The 19,992-nt window shown below is 44.3% G+C and overlaps 2 protein-coding genes across 13 annotated transcripts in view; one reads left to right on the forward strand and one right to left on the reverse strand.

Annotated features, from left to right (window-relative positions):
• The first annotated feature begins 31 nt into the window (after positions 1 to 31).
• FSAF1 (40S small subunit processome assembly factor 1) lies at positions 32 to 7,296 on the forward strand. Its single transcript, XM_076334067.1, has 7 exons — positions 32 to 123; positions 315 to 589; positions 3,210 to 3,266; positions 4,352 to 4,447; positions 5,138 to 5,224; positions 6,249 to 6,298; positions 6,954 to 7,296. The coding sequence occupies exons 1-7, from the start codon at positions 63 to 65 to the stop codon at positions 7,081 to 7,083; spliced, it is 756 nt and encodes a 251-aa protein (XP_076190182.1). The 5' UTR covers positions 32 to 62; the 3' UTR covers positions 7,084 to 7,296.
• A 3,402-nt stretch (positions 7,297 to 10,698) lies between these two features.
• Positions 10,699 to 19,992, reverse strand: part of TRIM67 (tripartite motif containing 67) — a 39,898-nt gene continuing 30,604 nt past the window's right edge. For all 12 annotated transcript variants that reach the window (XM_076334066.1, XM_076334063.1, XM_076334061.1 and 9 more), the window contains 2 exons: positions 18,295 to 18,457; positions 10,699 to 16,780 (listed from right to left, as the gene is read on the reverse strand). In XM_076334066.1, coding sequence (XP_076190181.1) covers positions 16,715 to 16,780; positions 18,295 to 18,457 — 229 coding nt within the window. In that variant the 3' untranslated portion in view covers positions 10,699 to 16,714. The remainder of the gene's footprint in view (positions 16,781 to 18,294; positions 18,458 to 19,992) is intronic.

Here is a 19,992-nt window from a genome sequence, read left to right on the forward strand (position 1 = left end):
CTTGGGGGCGACGGGAGCCGCTCGGGATCAAACGTCCTTCCGCCCGTCGCCCCGCAGCAGCCATGGGGTCGCGGGAGCCGTGCCGCCGGCTGGAGGCGGTGCTCGGCGCCCTCTACGACCTGGGTGGGTGAGCGGGGCCGTGCCGCGGACTGCCGGCGGTGCGGAGTGAGGCCGGGCCGGGCGCTGCGCCGAGGCCGGCGGCGCCGCGGCCTTCCCCGGGGGCCGGGGAAGGGAGGGGGCCGGGCGTGTTCACTCTGAAGCGGAGCGACGGCGGCCGCGCACAGCTGACCCGGGGCATGTGTTCGGGCACGCAGGTGAGGAGCCCGGCGCTCGGGGCGCCGCGGAGAACAGCGAGGCGAGCGCGGCGGCGGCGAGCCGGGGACCGCAGCCGGCGGCGGGCAATGCCGACGGGGCGGCGGGCGGGCGGCGCGGAGCCCGCGACTTCTTCGGGGAGCTGCGGGCCGAGCTGGGCGCCGCCGCCGTCCCGCCGCCCCCCGCCGCGCCGCCGGCCGTGGAGGTCGTCGTGTTCCGCGGGAGGAAGAGGAAGGGGCGGCCCAGCCCCTCGGCAGCACCCACCGGCGGTGCTCAGGTAGGGCCGGGCCGGGCGGTGGGCGGGCGGGTGGGTGGGTGGGTTGCCGGGTGGTCTCCTCTGCCCCAGACCCGCCCTCTCCTGCAAGCGTGGGTGCTGCTGGCCGCTAGCAGGGGCCTTCTTGTAACGGGGCGCGCTCCCTGGGCGCGGCACCCACACCGGTGAACATAGCTCAGTTCTTCAAAGCACAGGTATTTATTTTAAAGCCATTCCAGCGACTTTACACTGAGCAGATGCTGGACTGGGATGCCCCTTTCTGGTGACAGTTAAAAATGACCAAAACCCTCTGCATGTTTGGGGGTTTTTTTGCTATCTCCACAGTCTGCCACCATAAATAGTGAGATACCTTCTGTAATTCCCTCCTTCCTGTGCCTAGTTTCTTCCCTCTTGCCTGTAAATGCAGGATCCTTCGGCGATCTGTATGCTCAACTTGACATCCAGTCCTGCTGATTCCCAACAGGGCTGCTGGCAGGGGCAGGCTGAAGCAGGGATGGGGGCAGGACCTGAAGATTCTTTTCTTCCAATTTGAGATCTCTGGATAAATATCCTGTATTTGAAATAGGTGTATCCCAACAAAATAAGTTGATCTGCAGATAGGACTGCTCATATGGCAAGAAGTGAATGAAACGGAAAGCAAAGCCTCTTGGCTGCTCCTCTGCCTGAGCATTTTGTGTGCTGCTCTGTTCTTGTGAATAGGTGTGGATGTGAGGTGCCAAAGCTTCCTTCTCTTCTCTGGCATCACAGCAGCACTTGGCTGTTCACAAGCAACGTGCGTCTTGGAGGACCAGTGTTGGGTGGTCCATGGGGGAAGGCGCGACAGCATTAGATCCCAGTCCCCTGGTTTGGTTTGTGGGTGCTAAATTCCCTTGTGCTACCAAAAACTGTAGCTGAGTCGCTTCAACAGAGGGGCCCGGATTAGGCTTGCCTGGAAGCAGAGCTGCCTTCCATGCCCGAGCAGAGGGTCCCTTGCTCGCTGGTTGGTCTCCAGATCTTATAGGTTCTCTGGTTGTTTTCTTTGAGTCGTGTTTATGGCTATAACATCAGAAGCCCAATTCTAAAATAAGCTCTGATGGGCCAACACATGGCTGTCTTGAATTCAGGGAGACTTACTGGTATCTGGGGTTTGAGCGCTTGGAATTGGGAAGTTCAAGAAACTGACCAAGCAATTGGTTGAATCCATAAACGTTTGTGCTTTTCCCGGTATGTTTTACTCTAAAAATGGCTGTAGATTTTTATTTTCTCACGCTTTTTACAACTTAAGTTTTTCTGCCCAAAAAGACTGGTGTTAGGCTTGTTAGTAAAATGCTCTGGAAATAACCAGGGTTTTTTTCTCGTTGAAACGGGCAATTTTTATACAGAAGCTCTTGCAGAGTTGAGAGAAGTTTGGGTTTGGCTCTGGTGGATGCCCTGATGGAACCCTGGGACCTGAACCTGTGACTCGACGTGACTTAACATCCTGGAGATGTGAAAAAGAAATGCGTTAAAAGCATTTAGGTTCAGTTTAAATACATATGTATTGCTCCTGCTTCCTCAGAGGAGATAGAGTGCCCTTGAGAGTAAACAGGGAAAGATAAGGGGATGCTACTCCTGAACAGACCGCAGTTTCCCTGCCAGTGCCGCCTGCCTGCATCAGCACGCTTGGGAGTGGGCAGAGCATCCGCTCAGAGTGGTGGTTCAGCACGTCCTCCCCAAAATCAGGAGTGGGACACAAACTAAAATAACCCTGGGAGATTTGTTACTGCTCTGAAGTGTCCCATATGGGACACTCCAGTAGCGAGCAGGCGTGGAGCTCTCCCTGGGGATTTTGTGCTTCTTTTTCTTCCTAGGATATGATCTGTCCCCCCTGCAGAGTTCCCCTCCAAACAGAACTGCTGATGGAAGGTCTCCATGTAAATCGCAGAGTAAAGATGCAGTTTTCGCTCATCTCATTTTGAGCACGTAGTTTCTTTAAACAGCATTAAGATCGTTTAAGTGGGGTCTGCTGTTTGCTGACAGTGCTTCCTTTGGAGCTGTTTCTCTTGCATTAGTTAAGCTGGACATGCGCACTAATATCTGTCTATGCAGTTGCGAATTAAGCTTGTTCTGCGTGTTGCCACCAGCTATCGGTACATGCACTGTTACCACTGGGCTCTCTGTCTCAAACAAAATGCCTTAAAGTTCATGTCCTGTCCTGCATTAGCAGTTTGGTACTGATTTGGAAATGGAAATACGCATGATGCATAGCTCACGTGGCAGTTTTTCTCTTATAAAATGTAATTTATACTTGAAGGTATAAAAATTAATTGCAGCTATTAATATCTTTCTGAATTATGAAACTTTTTGTAATATGTAGCAGATGATCCAGGCAAGAAAATGCCGGACAAAGCTATATAGGGTACCCTATAAATTGTGCAAGGTTGTTCCAGTAAGTCCCTATAATATCTACATATTAAAAATGCTATTGAGACCGTCTCTTTTAATGAATCCAGGTAGTAAAGCTAGAAAAGATACTGCTGGAAAGCTGTATACTCTTCCCTACCACCCATTTTACATTTTGTTGCTTTCCAAAAAACTATCACAATCAGCATTTAAACTGGTGTTACTTGTTATATTAATTCAGAATGTTTTATTTTGTTTGTAGACCAAAATAGTGGACGAAGAGAAAAATGAGAACGAACAAGAATTTAACTTCGAAAAAGTAAGTCAGCGGGACCTATCGAATCTCAATATTTTAGTGTGCAGGTGTGCGTATTTATATGCTTGGGAAAGCTACGGTGGGAGCGATGAGAAACGCCTCTAGAAAAGGTTGTCACTTGTAGGTGAGGATTTCCTAATAGGTAATTTTGGCTGTGTGCCGTGCCAGAGGAGGAGCGTGCTGGCTGTTGTCAACTGCTCTGTATGGAGAGGCGTGTTACAACTCAGTGGCCTTTCTTTCTGCTCTTGCAATGAGAATTTGAGGAGGATCACTGTATGTTAGCTATGTAAAGCTATGTGAGTGCCTGTAATGTATAGCATAGCTCTTTCAAGCCCATGGTGTTAATACTGGATTTCTGATGTCATGTGGGAGGGGAAAAAAAGCAGATGACTTTTTTCCATTTGTCTTTTTGTTCTCATCTGTTCTTACATGAGCTTAAGTAGCATTGGCCTTCTTAGATACTGATTTGTTTACAGATCTGTGCAGGTTTTATATGCCTGATCTCTGCTCAGAGACGTGCTGTGATCCAGTGAAATCTCTCACTGGAGATGCTGCGTGGAGCTCCGTAATGCTGAGAACAGTGAGGATTTAACCACTGCCTTTAAAAAGATTATAAATACACTGCTGGTTTTGCCAGGGTATTCTTGTACAGTGTCAACTATAAATATGTAGGTAGTCAAACCACTTTACCATCTGCCCATCCGTGTTTCTCACTGGTTAAGTGCTCTGCAGCCAAGGAATGGGGATGGTCTGTAAATGTTGGGCGCTGTGGGTGGCACATTTCATTGTTCTTCTCTGTCCAGCACAACATGATTCATTTTTATGTAGAGGAGGTCCATTCCATGTATTGTTTTATGTGAAATGAGCAGAATTGAAAATTGTCCCCGTGACAGTCCTCACCATCCAGAGATTAGATGGACAGTGGTTAACTGTTCTGCAGTATAGCTCCAAACTCAGTTACTTTTATTTTATAGCATGCTGATTTCAGATATTAGCCGGGAGTATGACTTTGTTGTGGTCTGCCAAGCATTATTTTACAACAGGTTGGACAAATTATGAAATGCTTGCAATTTTCTGTAATGTTTTAGGCTCGTTTGGAAGTGCACAAGTTTGGAATCACTGGCTACAAGAAGCAGGAACAACGCGTATGGGAACAGGAGCGTGCTATCATGCTGGGAGCCAAGGTAATTGTCGCTTGGTTTGTACTGGGCGGTCACCCAGCTGTTACAGTGCAGGAAAGTGGTAAAAAACACTGGGGGGGTTTGGCACTACTTCTTTAAAACACAAGATCCCCGGCCCTGATCGTTCTCCCACTTCATCCTTACTTTTACATTTTCTATTCTGCCTTGTCTATTTTCTGTAGATGTTTGGAAAATTAGTATGGTTGTGTTATCAGAGATGTTGTTTAGATGAAATATGACTGATTGTAGAAAACAACATTTACTAATTTTTAATCAGGCCATTCAAAACTAAATTGTTGGAGGGAGGGGCTTGCTTTTTAAAGCTTCACTCCCCCAGTGAGTTAAAGATGGAGAAAACTTTTCAGGTTTATTTATCATCAGTAGTGTAAAAGGAAAAAAAAAATTCTAGGTCTTTTTTGGGGGGTGGGGTTCTAGCTCAGTGTGTATGTGGAAACCTTGTAGGACTGATACAGAGCATAAACATCCGTCTCTACTGTCTCCACCAAGAAAGATACGGTTTCTACGTGTCTACCTTACATCCCTTAAGTCCCTTCCTCTCACCCAAGAGGAAATAAACCATTTCTAATGTTTCCCCACCACCACCTGAAAAATATTTTCCATGCAAGTGTATGAATATTTTTTGAACTTATTTGAAAATTTCTTCAGTGGTATCCCTCCCAATTTTTATTGCAGCCCCCCAAAAAGGAACACGTGAACTACAAGACTTACCAAGAGAAAATGAAAGAGAAAAAAGCAGCGAAGGATGATGATAAGGGAAAGGTTTGTGTGCAATTTTCTGTATAAAAAGGCAGCATGTGAGACCTAGCCCAAAAGCCTGACAGATAATGCCTCGGGCGCAGGAGGAGTGCCTGATCTTGACACCCGCTGCTGCCCATGGATTAGGTTCCTGGCTCCAGCAGGACTAACTTCATCAGTAAAAGCTGGTTGTGTGCAGTATGAAGGGCACAGAGTTAGGCTTGTGTTGTGGTGGGTTTCACTGCCTCATCCTTTGAGGCTGATAGACTGAATACACAAAATCAGCAGGTTTGGGGTTTTTTTCCTTGCCTCTTAAGGGAAAAAAATGGCATTCAATTAAAGTTTGTTGCATGTTGTCTAATCACGGAGAGCCGGATCTTCAGCTGGTTTTATATCAGCACAATTCCATCTAGGATCTTGCTCATTATTTAAAGCAAGGGTGAGGTTTCTGTTGCATCCATCCTCTAACATGGCTCATCTGGCTCCAAGCCTACTCCCTGCCTCCCCATGGAGTCTTCTCATGTAGGTGGAAGCAGGCTGCGGGGCGGGTAGTTGCTCTATCAGCCTGGTTCCTGCCACCCTCTTTCCCAGGGGACCTACTTTTCCTCCTCTGTCACGTGGCTCAGAGTGCATCCAGTGCACGACCAGGCACGGGCAAACCCTGTCATTTTACAGGTACGCTCAGTCAGGCGACTAGGCACACCTGCCTGGTAGCAAGTCCATCTTTTGACCCAAGGATCTGTCACATGCCCAAGAAGAAAGCCTCTCTCCCCTTGTGTTGCTGGATTTGTGCCTCCTCACACAGCCGGGGCAGCGTGTTGGTCATGAGAGGTCTGTGCTTTCCATAAGGTGACAGGAAGGGCTCTGGGCACTCCTAGCAATGCCTCCATAACGCATGGCATCACTTGGCCTGTTTGAAGGTCTCCCACCCTGCTTTAAATGCCTGCTGCTCCGTGAAGCAAAGGCTACCGTGTGTTTTGTGTGCAGATGGTTGTTTAGCCAAGATGCTCTGTTCCTTTTACATTAAAATATGTATCTTTAAAAACAGGAACATAAAGGTGATTCTCTTAAGAAGAAGAAGAACGAACAGAAGGAGAGGTGAGCTGTTTTTAACATGATTAAAATTAACTTGCTTTTACGTAGCCTCCCCAGTGTATTGCCCCTACATAACTATGCACAATCTTATACCAGAAGTCATGCAAATCACAGTGGAAGGAACTTTTCCAACTGCAGAAGAACTGTTAGTCACAAAATGGTGACCTTGCTCTGTGTCTAGCAGTTTCAGAGGCCTTAGGCAGCTTAACTGAAAATGTGTCAGTTCTGCCCCGGCATGTCTAAGACTGCAGCTGGAACTGAGATGGATGGAAATCCCTGTGTGCGGACTCGGGGTATGCCACTCACTCAGAGCCCTGAGAAATAATTTTTGCAAAACACAAGCTACAGTAGCTTATAGTGTAGTGTACAGAGGCTTATAGTGTAGCAGGTTCACTGAAATGTGCTCTTTATCTTCTTTCTCTCTCTGAAAGTCTTAGTTTTTCAACTTCTTTTAAAACGTAATTAAATCTGTAATGTGCTGCAAATTTTGAATGGCTATGCAGGTAATAAATGTTCTGGGGTCATTACCTGCTATGATTTGATATTCTATAATACCAAAGACTGATTGCATAAATAGATGACATTTTTCACCATATTGAGCATTTTCATGAGTTTCTGGTGTTTTTCTTAATTCATTTTTTCCCCCTTCCTATTTCAGGAAGGCCAAAAGGAAGAAATCGGTGCCTAGCATTTGGCCTGCAGGACAAGTTGGAAAATTCAGAGATGGGACCTTGATTCTGCAAAGCTATGACATAAAGAAAATTAAATCATCTAAAGTTATCAAATGAACTTATGATACAGAGTGAAACGGACAATACGCATAAGATAGAATTCACGTTGCCACCAACATGGGCTTACAGAGCCTCTCGCTGTCCCACCATGTCCTAATTCTTTTACCTTATTTTTTGTTGCAGGATTTCCTATCTTCTGTTCTGCCTTGGGGAGAATATGAGAATTTACCATTTTATAAATAAAAATAAGACTTTTTATGAAGAAGGTTACACAGGCTATTTTTATTAGTCAATATGTGCTAAAGAAAGCATTTCACTTTCTAGAATTAACTTATTGGCTATAAGTAAAATATTCATTTAATCCATTGATGGATTAAAATATATAGCGCTCTGCTTTCATCTGGAAGGAATATAGAAAAAACAATACCTTATTTGCTCTGAACCTGAAGTAGGTGTTCTGAAACACTTATCAGGCATACATCTGTTTCTGTCTCCACAGGAATTGTTAGTTGATAGTGGAACTGCACAACAAACAGTTTTCCTGTCCAGCAAAACCTCTTAAGGTTTCAAAATTATCTGCTTTGGAATGAAAATGAGATTTTCTGAAATTTTGCCCCAGGTAAGAGTTACAGACTCAACTTCTGTATCTCTGCAGAGATCTCCTCATTACTTCTGTAAGAGTGCTTATTTAAGCACTGTTTCAAATGGTGGTTTGGTGACTTGGTCGGTTCGTTTTTAAAAACAAGAACATGTAAGACTAAGCCAAATGAGGCGTAGACACTCACTAGCTACTGGTTGTTCATCGTTAACTCGTGTTTGTTTTGATCAGTGTTCCCTTGCCTCATAAGGCTTTTCCGTGAAATCTTTGTCAAAACCAAAGTTGTAGTGCTATTTGGATTTCAGCAATTTGGTGTTTCTGAAAGAACAGTTTTGTCCTCTGTAGCTAAATATTTTTTTGTTTTTGAGGTTGTGTTTCCATTAGAAATGGCAATGGTTAGTAACCTTCCAAAATGTCCTCGCTGTTCTACCTCAAGCTAAAGAAACTTGAATATTTTAGGGGGAGGCAAAAATAAGGCTAACTGTTAAACGACAGAGGAAAAAGTACACGCTGTGTTGTTTCTATGTAAGGTTATCTGGAGCTTGTGTGAACAGCTCTGGCAGTGAAGCAGGTATATATGAGAAGGGAAACAGCCCTTACTGGAGAAACTTCTAGGTGTATTGGTGAAATTCAGCGTACCCCTGTGGGCTGGGGAAGCACGCTTCCTGGCTGCCACCTGGGAGCCTGAACAAGGTGATCTCTAACCCTAGGCAAGCAGTGAGGTCCGAGTCAGCTTGCAGGTAGCACAAGAACAGCAGCATAGTCCTCTCCCCAAACAGCAGCATCGGAGGCTGCCCCCTTCTCAGGATAAGAAAGTATTCTGGGGTAGGGATAGCCACACCACAGAAAGGGATGCTTTCTCACACACTCCTTCCCCCATACCTTCCACCTTACTTTCAGGTGCTGGAGAAGTGCCCTGCCAGCTCAGAGAGGTCTAAGAGGAGGGAGAGGGCCCGGAGGGAACGAGAGCCAGGTAAAAAGCAGAAGGGAGTGTTTCTGGAGCCATGTGGGAAGAGGAGGGGCGTGCAGAGTTGGGTTGCTAAATACTGTTATCACATTTCATAATTGCATCATTCGATTTCTTCTTATTCAGTATCGGTTGCAGATTCAAACCAGAATTAACAATCCTATCTGGTTACAGACTTAGAGAAATGTCAAATCACGATTGCGTGTGAAGGTGTAATCACTAAGCAGAATTGAGTACAGAGCATCAAGACTTGTTGAGGCAACAGATGGGCTTTGGATGTTGTGGGATAACCTGTATTTTTTAATTCCTGGTTAATCCTTGAGCTCTGTTGAGGATTAAAATGGCATAAACTCACTTCTAAAGTTTTGTTCAGCTGGCTTTGGGTATAATGTGTTGTGGAAGTTTATGTCCTCAGTCAGCTCTGGTAATTTAAAGGGTTCACTTTCCACCTCCACAGCTCCCAAAAGCTATTTAGGAGTGAAACTTGGTCAGAATGGAGTGTCTAATTTTTGCAGCCCTGGTCTCAAGCTTGTGAGCTCTGTTAAAGAAGAGTTGAAAAAAATTCAGTTCTTAAAATAAAAAGTTGAAAACTGAAATGCCAAGCTGACAGTAGAACATGAAAGCTTGGGGAAAAAATAAACAAAAATAAAAGCTTATTAAAAATTTAGCATTTTTCTCACTTGTTTAACATTGGTGTGTATGCATTATGAAAGGTTTCTATTATATGGTGACAGGTTGCTTTTTTGTATCAAATCCCCAAGGTGATTTGAGCTGGCCATGCTACATCCTTGTAGGATGCCATTCTCGGGCAAACACGGTACCTTCAGTCCTATTTTGTTACTAGATGCATTAACGAAAATGATAACAACCGACATTTGGCAAACAAAACTGTTGAGAACCTGTTATGCACCTAGTGTTTCTCTGGACTGGCGTGTGTTAGTAATTAACAGAGTATGTAAGTGTTATGTTCAGGCAGCAAGCTGTGTTGCTTTTGGAGCACGTACTGATACACGAAAGCCAGTGCTGACTGAATGACTGATTGATTATGGGCAAGGAAGAGCAGGGACCTCTATTTTGCCCTCTACCTGCAGTCAAATAGAGGAATGAGGGATAAAGGAAGAATGCAAGGATTTCTCCTTATCTGCTCTCTTTCGCATGCCTTCTCCTGTGACAGTTAGCTTTATTCCCATTTCCGCGTATGCTAAAACCATTGTGATTATCCTTCCTCCCAGTCAAAACCCTTTGCCATGAAGGAGCTGATGCCAAGTTGTCTCTTGCAGGAAAAAAAAAAGGCCATGATGGACGGTGTCTCCACACTCTTGTCTGTACTTACTCCTGATTGTTTTGGCCGTGTTTCTGTTTCTTACCCTGGCGCTGCTGTTAGTGCGTTGGCCTGCTTTATTCTGCTTTATTAACAGACACTTACGAAGGTCGCAGAGCTTCAATGAGTGCCTTTTTGCAGGGGCTGAGTGTGCTGCCTCTGCAGCATTGCTCAGTCCCTCACAAGGTAGGGACATGCACTCTGTCTGCACACAACTCTGGCTTGATAGAGGAGTGCAGCTCCAAGATGATACGTCGTTTTAAACCATCTCACAAAAGTTTTGTCTTTCCTGCCCTGACAAGCTTTCTGCCCAGTCTGACTTTTACACTTACCCAAAGGCCTTTCCAATCGGATCCTACTGGTGTCACAGTTATTTCCAGGCTCTGCTTACTCCAGTGTCAGAAATTTCTGGAGACTGGGAAATGACCCAAAGTGTCTAAGATGGGTTGGAGCTAAATAACTCATCCCCAGGTACTCTATAACCAACGTGAGCCAGAGCTAACGGAGTGGTGCTGAGAGAGAGAGGTGTTTCATGCCACTGAATCCAGGGTATGCCTGAAGTGGAGGCGCAGATGGTTGCTCTGAGGGAGGACTCTTGGCTTTCTCCAGCTACCGGATTAGTCTTGACTGTGGTAACAAAGAAGGTATCAACAGTTAGGGTTAAGCGTGCATCCTGTGCGGGCGCCTCATCTACATTATGACACAATATTTTTTTTATAATAATTTGTAATAATAAAGAGGGTACTGATGCTGAATTTGTTGGCAATATTTTAAGAATTTATTTAGAAACTGTAAAACAGCATAAACTCATATGTTTTCCAAAAGGGTAATAATAATACTACACAAAGTTTTAGTCGGACCAAAAGACAAAAAGCAGTTTGTTTCCAATTCAAAAAATACAAACATTTGCTACAGGTACAAAATTATAAAAAGTTTGTATTTTCCTCCTGGTCTGGTGACAGACACATACAGCAGAGATGTATATTTCACCAGCTCCAAATTCATATTAGCTATGGGAAATGACGATAAAGAAAAAAACGTCGTGGTTAAGAAGAAAACACAGAAACAACTTCTCGTCTTTCATTTAACCAGAAGTGAACACCGTTATCTTATTCCTTTGCACTTTTTTGGTTGCCAACATTTAAATTAGTGTTATTCATGCTTCATATAACAATCAGAAATAACAGCAGGTTTACCTCATGCATTTATTTTTAATATTCATCACATAATGTCTTCTCACCATGCTACCTAGAAAGGTTAGTGTTTTTATTGACAACATTTAAGGGATGTGGAGAATGAAGGAACGCAGTCGGGATCCCGGAATATTTCTATCTACTGCTTCACAAGAAATTGTTAGAAATCCTCCAATTAGCAGAAAAAAATAATTTTGTTATTAATTCTGCTTGGATCTGTTTGCAATAACAAATGTAACAAAAAGGTCACTTAACAGAAGGGGAAAATGCTGCCGAGTGCCTCTGTCAGTAAAACGCACGTCTATCTCCTGTATTGTGCAAAGATGCAGGAGCCCCGCACGTCTAGCCTTTGTGGCTTGCATGTGGGCTTCTGCACGTAAGAAGATCAAGTGCGTCTTATTTATGATGGATTTGTGCTTCAGGCTGCTGCTCCAGCCGGTTGTGTGTGTGCAGCGTTCAGTAGTGCTGGGCAGAGGAATCACCAGAAATGTTGTCAGTAAAAACTAGAAGCAGCTCACTTTTAAAAAAAATAAAAATAAAAAAGACTCTCCATCTTTGTTTGGTAATTTTCAGTGACAAGTGCCCTTTACATTTGCAACGTGCTTGATTTGTTACCATAACCTGTTGAAGGACTTGAAACTGTAATCTCCTTTCCAAAGCTGATCTAGCCAAGATGCTTGGGGGTTTCGTATTATCTTGCCTGGTTCAAAGTTGAATTCTTGACTTTGCTACTTAAGCAGAATGCTGCAAAGCTGATAAGGCCTGAGATTAGGTCTAACAACTCTCTTTCCTCGTCTTTCTGTTTGTGAGCAAAGGATGTACTAGATGGCACCAGAAAGTTGCTGTTACCAGGTTGTTGGTACTTTGCATCCCTTCTCACAGGAACGGGTAACCTGAATTGTGGTCCAAAAATGCGCCACCTCTTGTTGGCAGTCGCAAACACGGTGTTTTTCATACAGCGGTAGTGGCAGCTTAGCCTTGATCTCCTCTCTCTCTTACCTTGTTTAAGAAATATTATGATGTAAGAAAGAAAGAAAAAAAAGCTGCATCTCGCATTTCTTCTTGCTCTAGAACAACTCGGAAACCAGAGTATTGGGTGCTCTCTGCCATCTTTACTAACTATGCTTTGGGGAAAAAAAAAAAACAAACCCAAAATAAAAATAAAAGCTTACACAGCACTACGACAGAACTCTATCACCAGCCAAGAACAAACTACGGCAATACACTATCATGGCATTATTTACAACACGATGGAACATTATGCATATAATAAATTACATTTAATACTTTTCCTCTTAAACGCTGATATATGTAAGCTCATGCTTTTTGAGTTTTATTTATTTTGTTCAGTCCAATATTTTCCTCTGTGTACCTCAACTGAATAGGCAAGTATAGGAGGTGACAATGCTGTTTGCCTATCTTTTTTATGTTTTTAGAAGCCAAATTGCTTTCCAAATTCATGATACATCACAGTATGCTACTGTCCTCACCGACATTTATTTTATAGCGCATACCTTTCCACAGCAGAAGTAGTAAGGGATTGTCAACTAGGCCTGTGCTCATATTGACGTTAAGTCTTAGTAAGAGATCTTCTTGTGAGCTTTTTTTGAGTTGATGAGGGAAAAGAAGGGAGTGGAAATGGTGTAGCATTGCACGCCTTGGGAAGTCTGACAGTGCTCCTGATGGCGCACTTCTTCTGTTTGTTGCCACTAAACTTAACAGGGAAATTCGCAGAGGAAAGAGCCAGGAAGAAGGTTCACAAAGGCTAAGGTTGGGGTTCACAGGGGCAGATGAAAACTAAGAGTCCCTCGTTGCTCTGCAGGACAGAAAGTTTGCCTGCTGTATTTATTTAGCAGCCGTGCAGAGGTTCCGAACTGGTGTTTGCAGAAGTCAAGCTTTGTTATGTTTATTAGGGGAGGGCTTGTTTGTTTGTGGTTTGTTGTGGGGTTTTTTTTAAACATTAAGTCAATTTTACAGCTACCTTGTGTGGGCTCTGTACATAGTGGATGGGATTCATCCCAGTGCGAAAGGCTCTGCTCTCCTGCTTATAGGGAGCAGCCTGGCCTCTAGGAGCAGAAGAGTCCCATGAAAGGCAGCTCTGTGCGGGTCCACGTGCCGGAGGAGCTTGGAGTCCCAGAGAGCTGCACAAATACCCCAAGGAATCAAAAGGAAGCAAGAGCATCCAAAGTGGTCCCCTTGGGTATCTATGCTACTCTTCAGCCCCCTGGGTTCTCCCTGGACAGTCAGCAACACAGTTTCTGCACGGACCATAGTACTAAAGGCTGACTCCCTCCTAAAGAAGGGATTTGGAGGAAACAAAAACTGGCGTAAGAGATGCTGTAGATGAAGAACATGCAAACTGCTGGGTTTATAACGAGACGGACCTCGGGGGAGTTACCTGCAGAGAAGCAAACTACCTCCAGCCTGAGCAGAGAGGTGGAAGTGCCCCGCTTCCCCCACCTGATGCTTTTCTGCAAAGGGAAAATTCTGCTCTGCCGATGTTCAGATGGCCGCTGCCATCTGGATGCTTTGCGTAAATATTCACATGTGGAGTAATTAGTTTCCTAGCATAATTCTACCTACTTAAGCATTATTCCTGTTAATCAAACTACCAAAATTTATCCAGCTGAGGTCATCAGACTACACTCTATTGGGGTAATTGGTTTATTGCTATGGGCCATGCCAAACCCAAGACCTCGAATAGGTACACAACCAACACATACAACCACTTTGTTTAGTCTTTGACCTAGGCTAAATTAGTCTTACTAATGCAGGTTACCTACTTCTAACTGTATTCCTTTTATTTTATTTGCATTTCCACTAGGTTAAAAGGAGACTGTAATGGTAGCTAGTCTGTACCCTACTTTTATGAATGTTAGAATGTGTAGAGGATAACAAATGAGCTTCCCTACAGCTCTGAAGCATGTCCCTACCTACTGTCCATATTTCCGTTAGAAATTAGTAACCTGTATCACTCACTGTGTTCTCCCCAAGGTATAACACACCAGGAACTGATACCAAAGCAACTATGAAAACCAAAACCGAGTGCTGCAAACACTTCTAAAACCCATTCAGAATTAATTTTAAACATCTGGCAATGGTTGAAGATTGGGAAGATGTAAATTCATTTGAGTTTCCTTCACAGAAGTTGGGAGTAAAGACAAAGGTTCAGTCCCAAAACAAACAATGCCCTTTTGTTTTTAATACAACAAGTGAAAGTGGAGTGCCTTCTGTATTAAAATTATCATGGGATGTTTCCCAATACAAAAAACTATGTGCAACTTATGTACAGTATTCCCATATACTGCTCTGACTGGCAATACTCAAAGCCAGTGCTATGATTACAACTGTTAGGTTCGTAGAAGAGCACACTCAAGAGGAAATTCGGGGTCCGGTAGCATTGTAGCTGAGGTAGGTTAAAACAGACCCACTAATTAGAAGATCCTGCACGAGTTTATATGGTATTAAACGAAACCGAAAATTATAACACAGTTGGTCTCTGCTATTCTTTAAGAAACCAAGATGAGCATAGCATTCCAATGTCTACAAGTTTATTAATACAATCCATTCCAAACTTTGAAGAAAGTACCGTTGCTTTCCCACTTAAAAGCTTGTGTTATTTTTTCCTGTCGATTTTATTTCCTATTTCAGTCTTGACATCACTGAGGGTGCACTGCTGTTCTGCAGGAGAGGTGGGCTACAGGATGCTTGCTTGGTTACAGGCGGCATGATGGCAGACTGCTTTTTGTCTGTGCAATATCCCGGGACTGTTTCGCTCTGGGCTGCCTCCCTCTCCCCACAACGGCTGTGAGGTGGGATGACCCCAGGGAGGATCCTGGCCGGTCTGCCACAGGGAAGCCTTGCCATCGCTCAGCACTACCTGAGTGATGTGCTCCGGCCAGAGACCAGAAGTGGACCTGCAGCAGGACGCCTGGGGGCTGGCAGACTGCCCGAAGGCAGGCCTGGGCTGTTTGTCCTGTGGATGTGGTTTAATGCAAGGCAGTAAGCTGGATTTTGGTTAGAATATTTGTTTTCAGGTTTAATAATTACATCTGATAACAATACGTGTGTGCGTATATGTATGCTTGGGGAGGAAGATTTGTGTAAGCAGCAGGATTTGAAGAAAGGAAATAGTACATCGATGGGACTTAAAAGTTTATGCTTTTCTTGTTTGATAGCACCACACTTACGTAGGATTAGAGTGACGGAGTCCGAGATGTCATGGGCTCACAGAGTCTGCTGCATCTTGTCCTTACGCGTTGCCGCTATACACACACACACACACTTGCATACGTTAACTGGGTTCAGAGGAAAAGAAGCACACACACAAATCAATGTGTTTTCTGACAACAGCACGCAGGTGACAGTGCCACGGCTGTGGGAAAAGTTCCCTGTCAGTCAGACTCCAGTTGTCAAAGGCAGCGCCTGAAACTGCTGCTTGTTTTCATGGGACGTGCCAGACACAGGTGTCTTGCAAAAGATTTATGGCCCAATCCAGAAAAAATCTTAGGGATGGATTTCACATTAATGCTATGAATCTCTCTCGCTCAAGTGCTTCATTAGGATCAAGACATTAATTAGCTAACACTAATCTAATAGAAAATTAAGGCTTCTGATCTCAAAGCTACATTGGAACTACAGCTGCCCAGGGCTTATCAGGATCAAGGCTGGAAAGCAGCATTTCTCTACATGCGATACTTTGCACGTGCCATATTTAAATAAATCTCTTATCAATTCAATTCAAAGGGATCTCCCCTGCACCATTTTTCAAGAGTTGTGCTGATAACCACAATCAGATCTTCTGTATGTGATTGTCTCCACAATCACACCTAAATAACAAACACTAAAATATATGAAGGATATTTTTCTCTCTACTTTTCGTATCTGAATTCTGCATGTCTCATGGTGTTAGCTGAAATGAGTGCAACTGTTACATGACAGTGTTTGGAAACTAATCTTATTCTCATTGAAGATAACGAGAGAAGTTCTGCCACTGAATTCTAGGGGAACGTTATCCCGTAGCTTACTGCAGTCTAGAGCCAGAAGGAATAATTAATGGTCATTTGAGCCCCTGAATGTAATGGACAAGCAGGAATTCTTGAGCACATAGCCTCCACTTCAGCTGTCAAAACATTTGCTTTCTTGATTTAAGGACTTCAGGTGGCAAGGGAATCCAGTTCACCTACTGGTAAATTGCTCCACCGGCTCTTTTCCCTCAGTCTTAGTCTTACCCATTTTTTCCAGCATCCCTAATATCTTTTAAGCACAAATCCAGCCATGAGAGAGAAAATACACTCATTTAACCTTTTGCTTTACAAATGTACGTGTGTGTGTGTGCAGATGTGTGTGTGTACACATGTATGCAATGCAGTGTAGATATGTTCAGGTACCCATCTGCAATCGAGTGCCAGTTCAGTGGGTATGCTTGCTATGGCTGTTAAATTAAGAATGGAGTGGGCTAGCTGTAACCAGCGGATTATTCGGTGAGCAACATGCTGTACAATGTTTTAAGTCAGGGAAGAGAATGCTTTTTTACTGACTTACTGAAAAGTGCCAAATCACACTGAGGAAGCTTACAGAATCCAGCACAGGGGCGGGCAGGGGCTTCATTAGTTGTTGGGCAACTTGGGCTGTTTTACACATTGTGGCACCTCCAGTCCCGTATGCAGGGTCACCTGCACAAAGAAGAAATAACACGTAGATTCAAAACTGGGACATCCTCAGCAGAAAGCATTTGTGAAGGCCAAGAGCAAGTAAATGACAGGGGAAGGGCTATGGGACTTCAGTTCCAGGTTTAAGTCATCAAGAATATTAATGGAGACGATATTGAGCCCCTGAAATAAACAAATCTCCCTCCCCCTTCCCTCCTGAACATCTCGGGGTCTAGAAGCCAGGTGTCCGTATCTCTTCCCAAATCCAGCCACCGGTTGCAGGTCTCCAGCAGTGCTGCTTGCTAGACACAAGATGGATGGCATCTTTGTGTGAGGGACCCCGAGTACTTCAGGACAGGGATCACACAGTGGAGCCCTCTGTGTATGTACTAAATATAAGAAAATCTTTTTATCTTTGCTGTCCTGGCAGGACAGAGCACAGGACATGTTAGTGTTCCTTCTATAACCTGACATCTCTACAAGGTCAGGGTTCCCATACCAGAATGGTACCAGAGTACCATTCAACAGCAAACACAAGCTTAGGCTCAGAGTTTTCCCCTGCCCCCTTGTCGGCCACGCTCTGCCTTAACTCAGTTGTGGTAAGAAATGTAAGCCAGGTACTTAAAGGATGTAGGGAGCTAACACTGAAGGTAGGTTGTGAGTAAAAATCTGTGAGGAATACAGCAGTGAGAGGCTCAGAGAAGTGCCTGTGTCTTCCACGTCGGTGCATCAAATACAATAAAGCTATGAAACCTTCTTGAAAGATTTGGATGCCACCAGTAACGAATGCTAAATGTTCATGTACTAATAAGGCCATGCGAGGTTTCTGGTTTCAGTTTGGGTGTTTTAAATGATGAGTGTTCCACCCTGGCTGCATTGGTCACGCCGGACCTAAGCTGACCTCCTTCTGTCCTCAGGCTCCTGGGTGTTTCCATAGGTTCTCCCTTACACTACATCCTGTTTCTAGCCATATGCAGTGGTCTTGAAGTAAAAATGCATTATATTTAAAGAGGGTTCCTCCAAGAGGAGATCCTCTTGAGAACAGAGAGCAATCTCCAAAATTCAGAAAGAGCGCTGACTCGGTCTTCTCTGTTGCACTAATTCTCTGACCTACGTTGTCTTTGCTCTCCTTACCACTGTGCTGTTCACATTTCTGTCTCTTGCCAATGTTAATCTCCAAACATAAGATGTAAGAGGAATTAGGATACTCATGGTTTTTAGTCAAACTGGCAGAGGAAGCCTTAGCACCGCTGCTTTCCAAGTGGAGCGCTGCAGCAAAACAAGTGTAGGAATTAGTGTGCGCAGGTACTTTTACTTGTTTTTACAGTATTACTCCTCACATCTGTGAGGCAAGGCAGAAGGTCAAATGCAGTTTTCCAAAAAGTGTTTGTAGCCTAGGCGTCAGTCTGAGAAGGAGAGAGCCCCTATCTGTACTGACTACCTACAGATGACATTATCAGCCCCAGCAGCAATGGCCGGTAGCATACATTCTCCTTTAGATGAGAAGGGTAAGTGGGACTGAACTGCAGAAGTCCTACCTGGACGTTTCGATTGAGGCTCAATGCAGGCATGAAGACACCCTCGACGTTTTCAAATGCTGGAGGCCCTTGCTGCTGCCCATTTATGTAAAAGGTCAGGTTGTGCTTGTTCAGGTCCAGGAGAACACCAACGGTGGCACCTTTAGAGACTCCTCCTTCAGTCCTAAGGTACAAAGGGACCACACTGTTGGTAAAGGCAGAGTGCTACAGCCCCGCTGCTCTCTCTAGCACAAGGCAGTCTTACTAAGCAAAGGTAGAGTGGAGCAGCACGGTGAAATGATTATCCCTGCAGCATTGGGCAATGACTCATCGATACCTTTATCTGAAGCATACGTAGCACATTCATGGGAGCTTAATGGGGGGGATCCTAAAGAGAAATTAGGTCCGTCTCTCCTCCAGCTGCAATCTAAGAGCTGAAAATGGGGACCAGAGCTAACAGGTCCCCTCAGCTGATGAGAGATGGGGAGGTGAGCAGGTCAGGTTAGTACTGAGCGTGCGGGACAGGAGTCCTGGAGACATGGCTTCTCAGAGCATCCCTGCTGTAGTGAAGCGATGCACAGCAGGGAATGAAAAAGCAGAAAGCTGGTTTCCTAGGCATTCATTTCTAATCATTATGCCTGCTGACAGCTCGAGACTCAGACTTCCAGTTCTGAGTACTCACCTTGGCATCACCTAAAGGGACCCAGCTTTCCAGAGACCAGGGAGTCAGCACAGGTACAACAGACAGTGGTTTTGGGGAGGAAGGGAAGATGGGGCTGGTTAGGGATAAGCGTAGCTCCCTGACTGACAAGGTACTCAGCTATAGGACTGGGAGCTGTTTCAAGTGTGCAGGCATCGTTATTAACACCAGTGATAATTGGTTGTGTCAGGAGCAGCTGCTGAGAGCTTCCGTGGTATCAGAGCTTGCCAGGACAGACTCAGCCAGCCATTACACGCTTGAGTGATTTGACATTAATGCACTTTGATTTGGGGGTTAGTCAAACCCAGTATTACTTTAAAGAGCACTGAGCAAAAAAATCTACTAGATATGCAGATTGGCCACAGGCACTGCTACTCTGATAATATCATGGGGGCTCTGCAATGGATTTACAGCCTGACACAATTTGTTCAGTATAAATCAGATTTCAAATAATTTGCAGTAGGAAAGGAAGCAGCTGTCTTTTGTCCCACTCACTCCCCTCAGGCAAACAACATTCACAAGATTAATGCAATTTTAACATAAAATTTATCACAACAGGCAGGCAAAACATCAAAAAAAGAGGGGGAGAGATCAAAATATGATTAGGAAGAATATAGTGCAGGGTAAGAAATTTTCAGCTTGTCCACTAGGTGTCATAAACTGGTTTCCTTTAGACTAAATGTGGCACATGGTGTTTCCTCTGAAGGTAAAGGGAGTTTTATCTGTGGCATAATAGTATAGAATACTATTCTGACTTCTCCATTTAAAGCTCTTCAAACAGTAATAGTATAGCTGAGAATCACGAATTGGGTCTGAGATGTCTAAGATTTCAAACTTTACCCTTCTCAGGTTCCTTTTATTTGCTTTCTGGTCCTATAAGCATTAATAAGTTTCTCTTTGAGCTCTTCTCCAAAACCATGAAGTAAATTATTTTCCAACAAAAGTTAAGATGCTTACCTATCCTCAGTATCTCAGTATCTAGACTGTTTTTATTAAAAACACCCAATAATAAAACCCAT

Source organism: Aptenodytes patagonicus, chromosome 3, assembly GCF_965638725.1.
Source record: "Aptenodytes patagonicus chromosome 3, bAptPat1.pri.cur, whole genome shotgun sequence".
Lineage (NCBI taxonomy): Eukaryota > Metazoa > Chordata > Aves > Sphenisciformes > Spheniscidae > Aptenodytes > Aptenodytes patagonicus.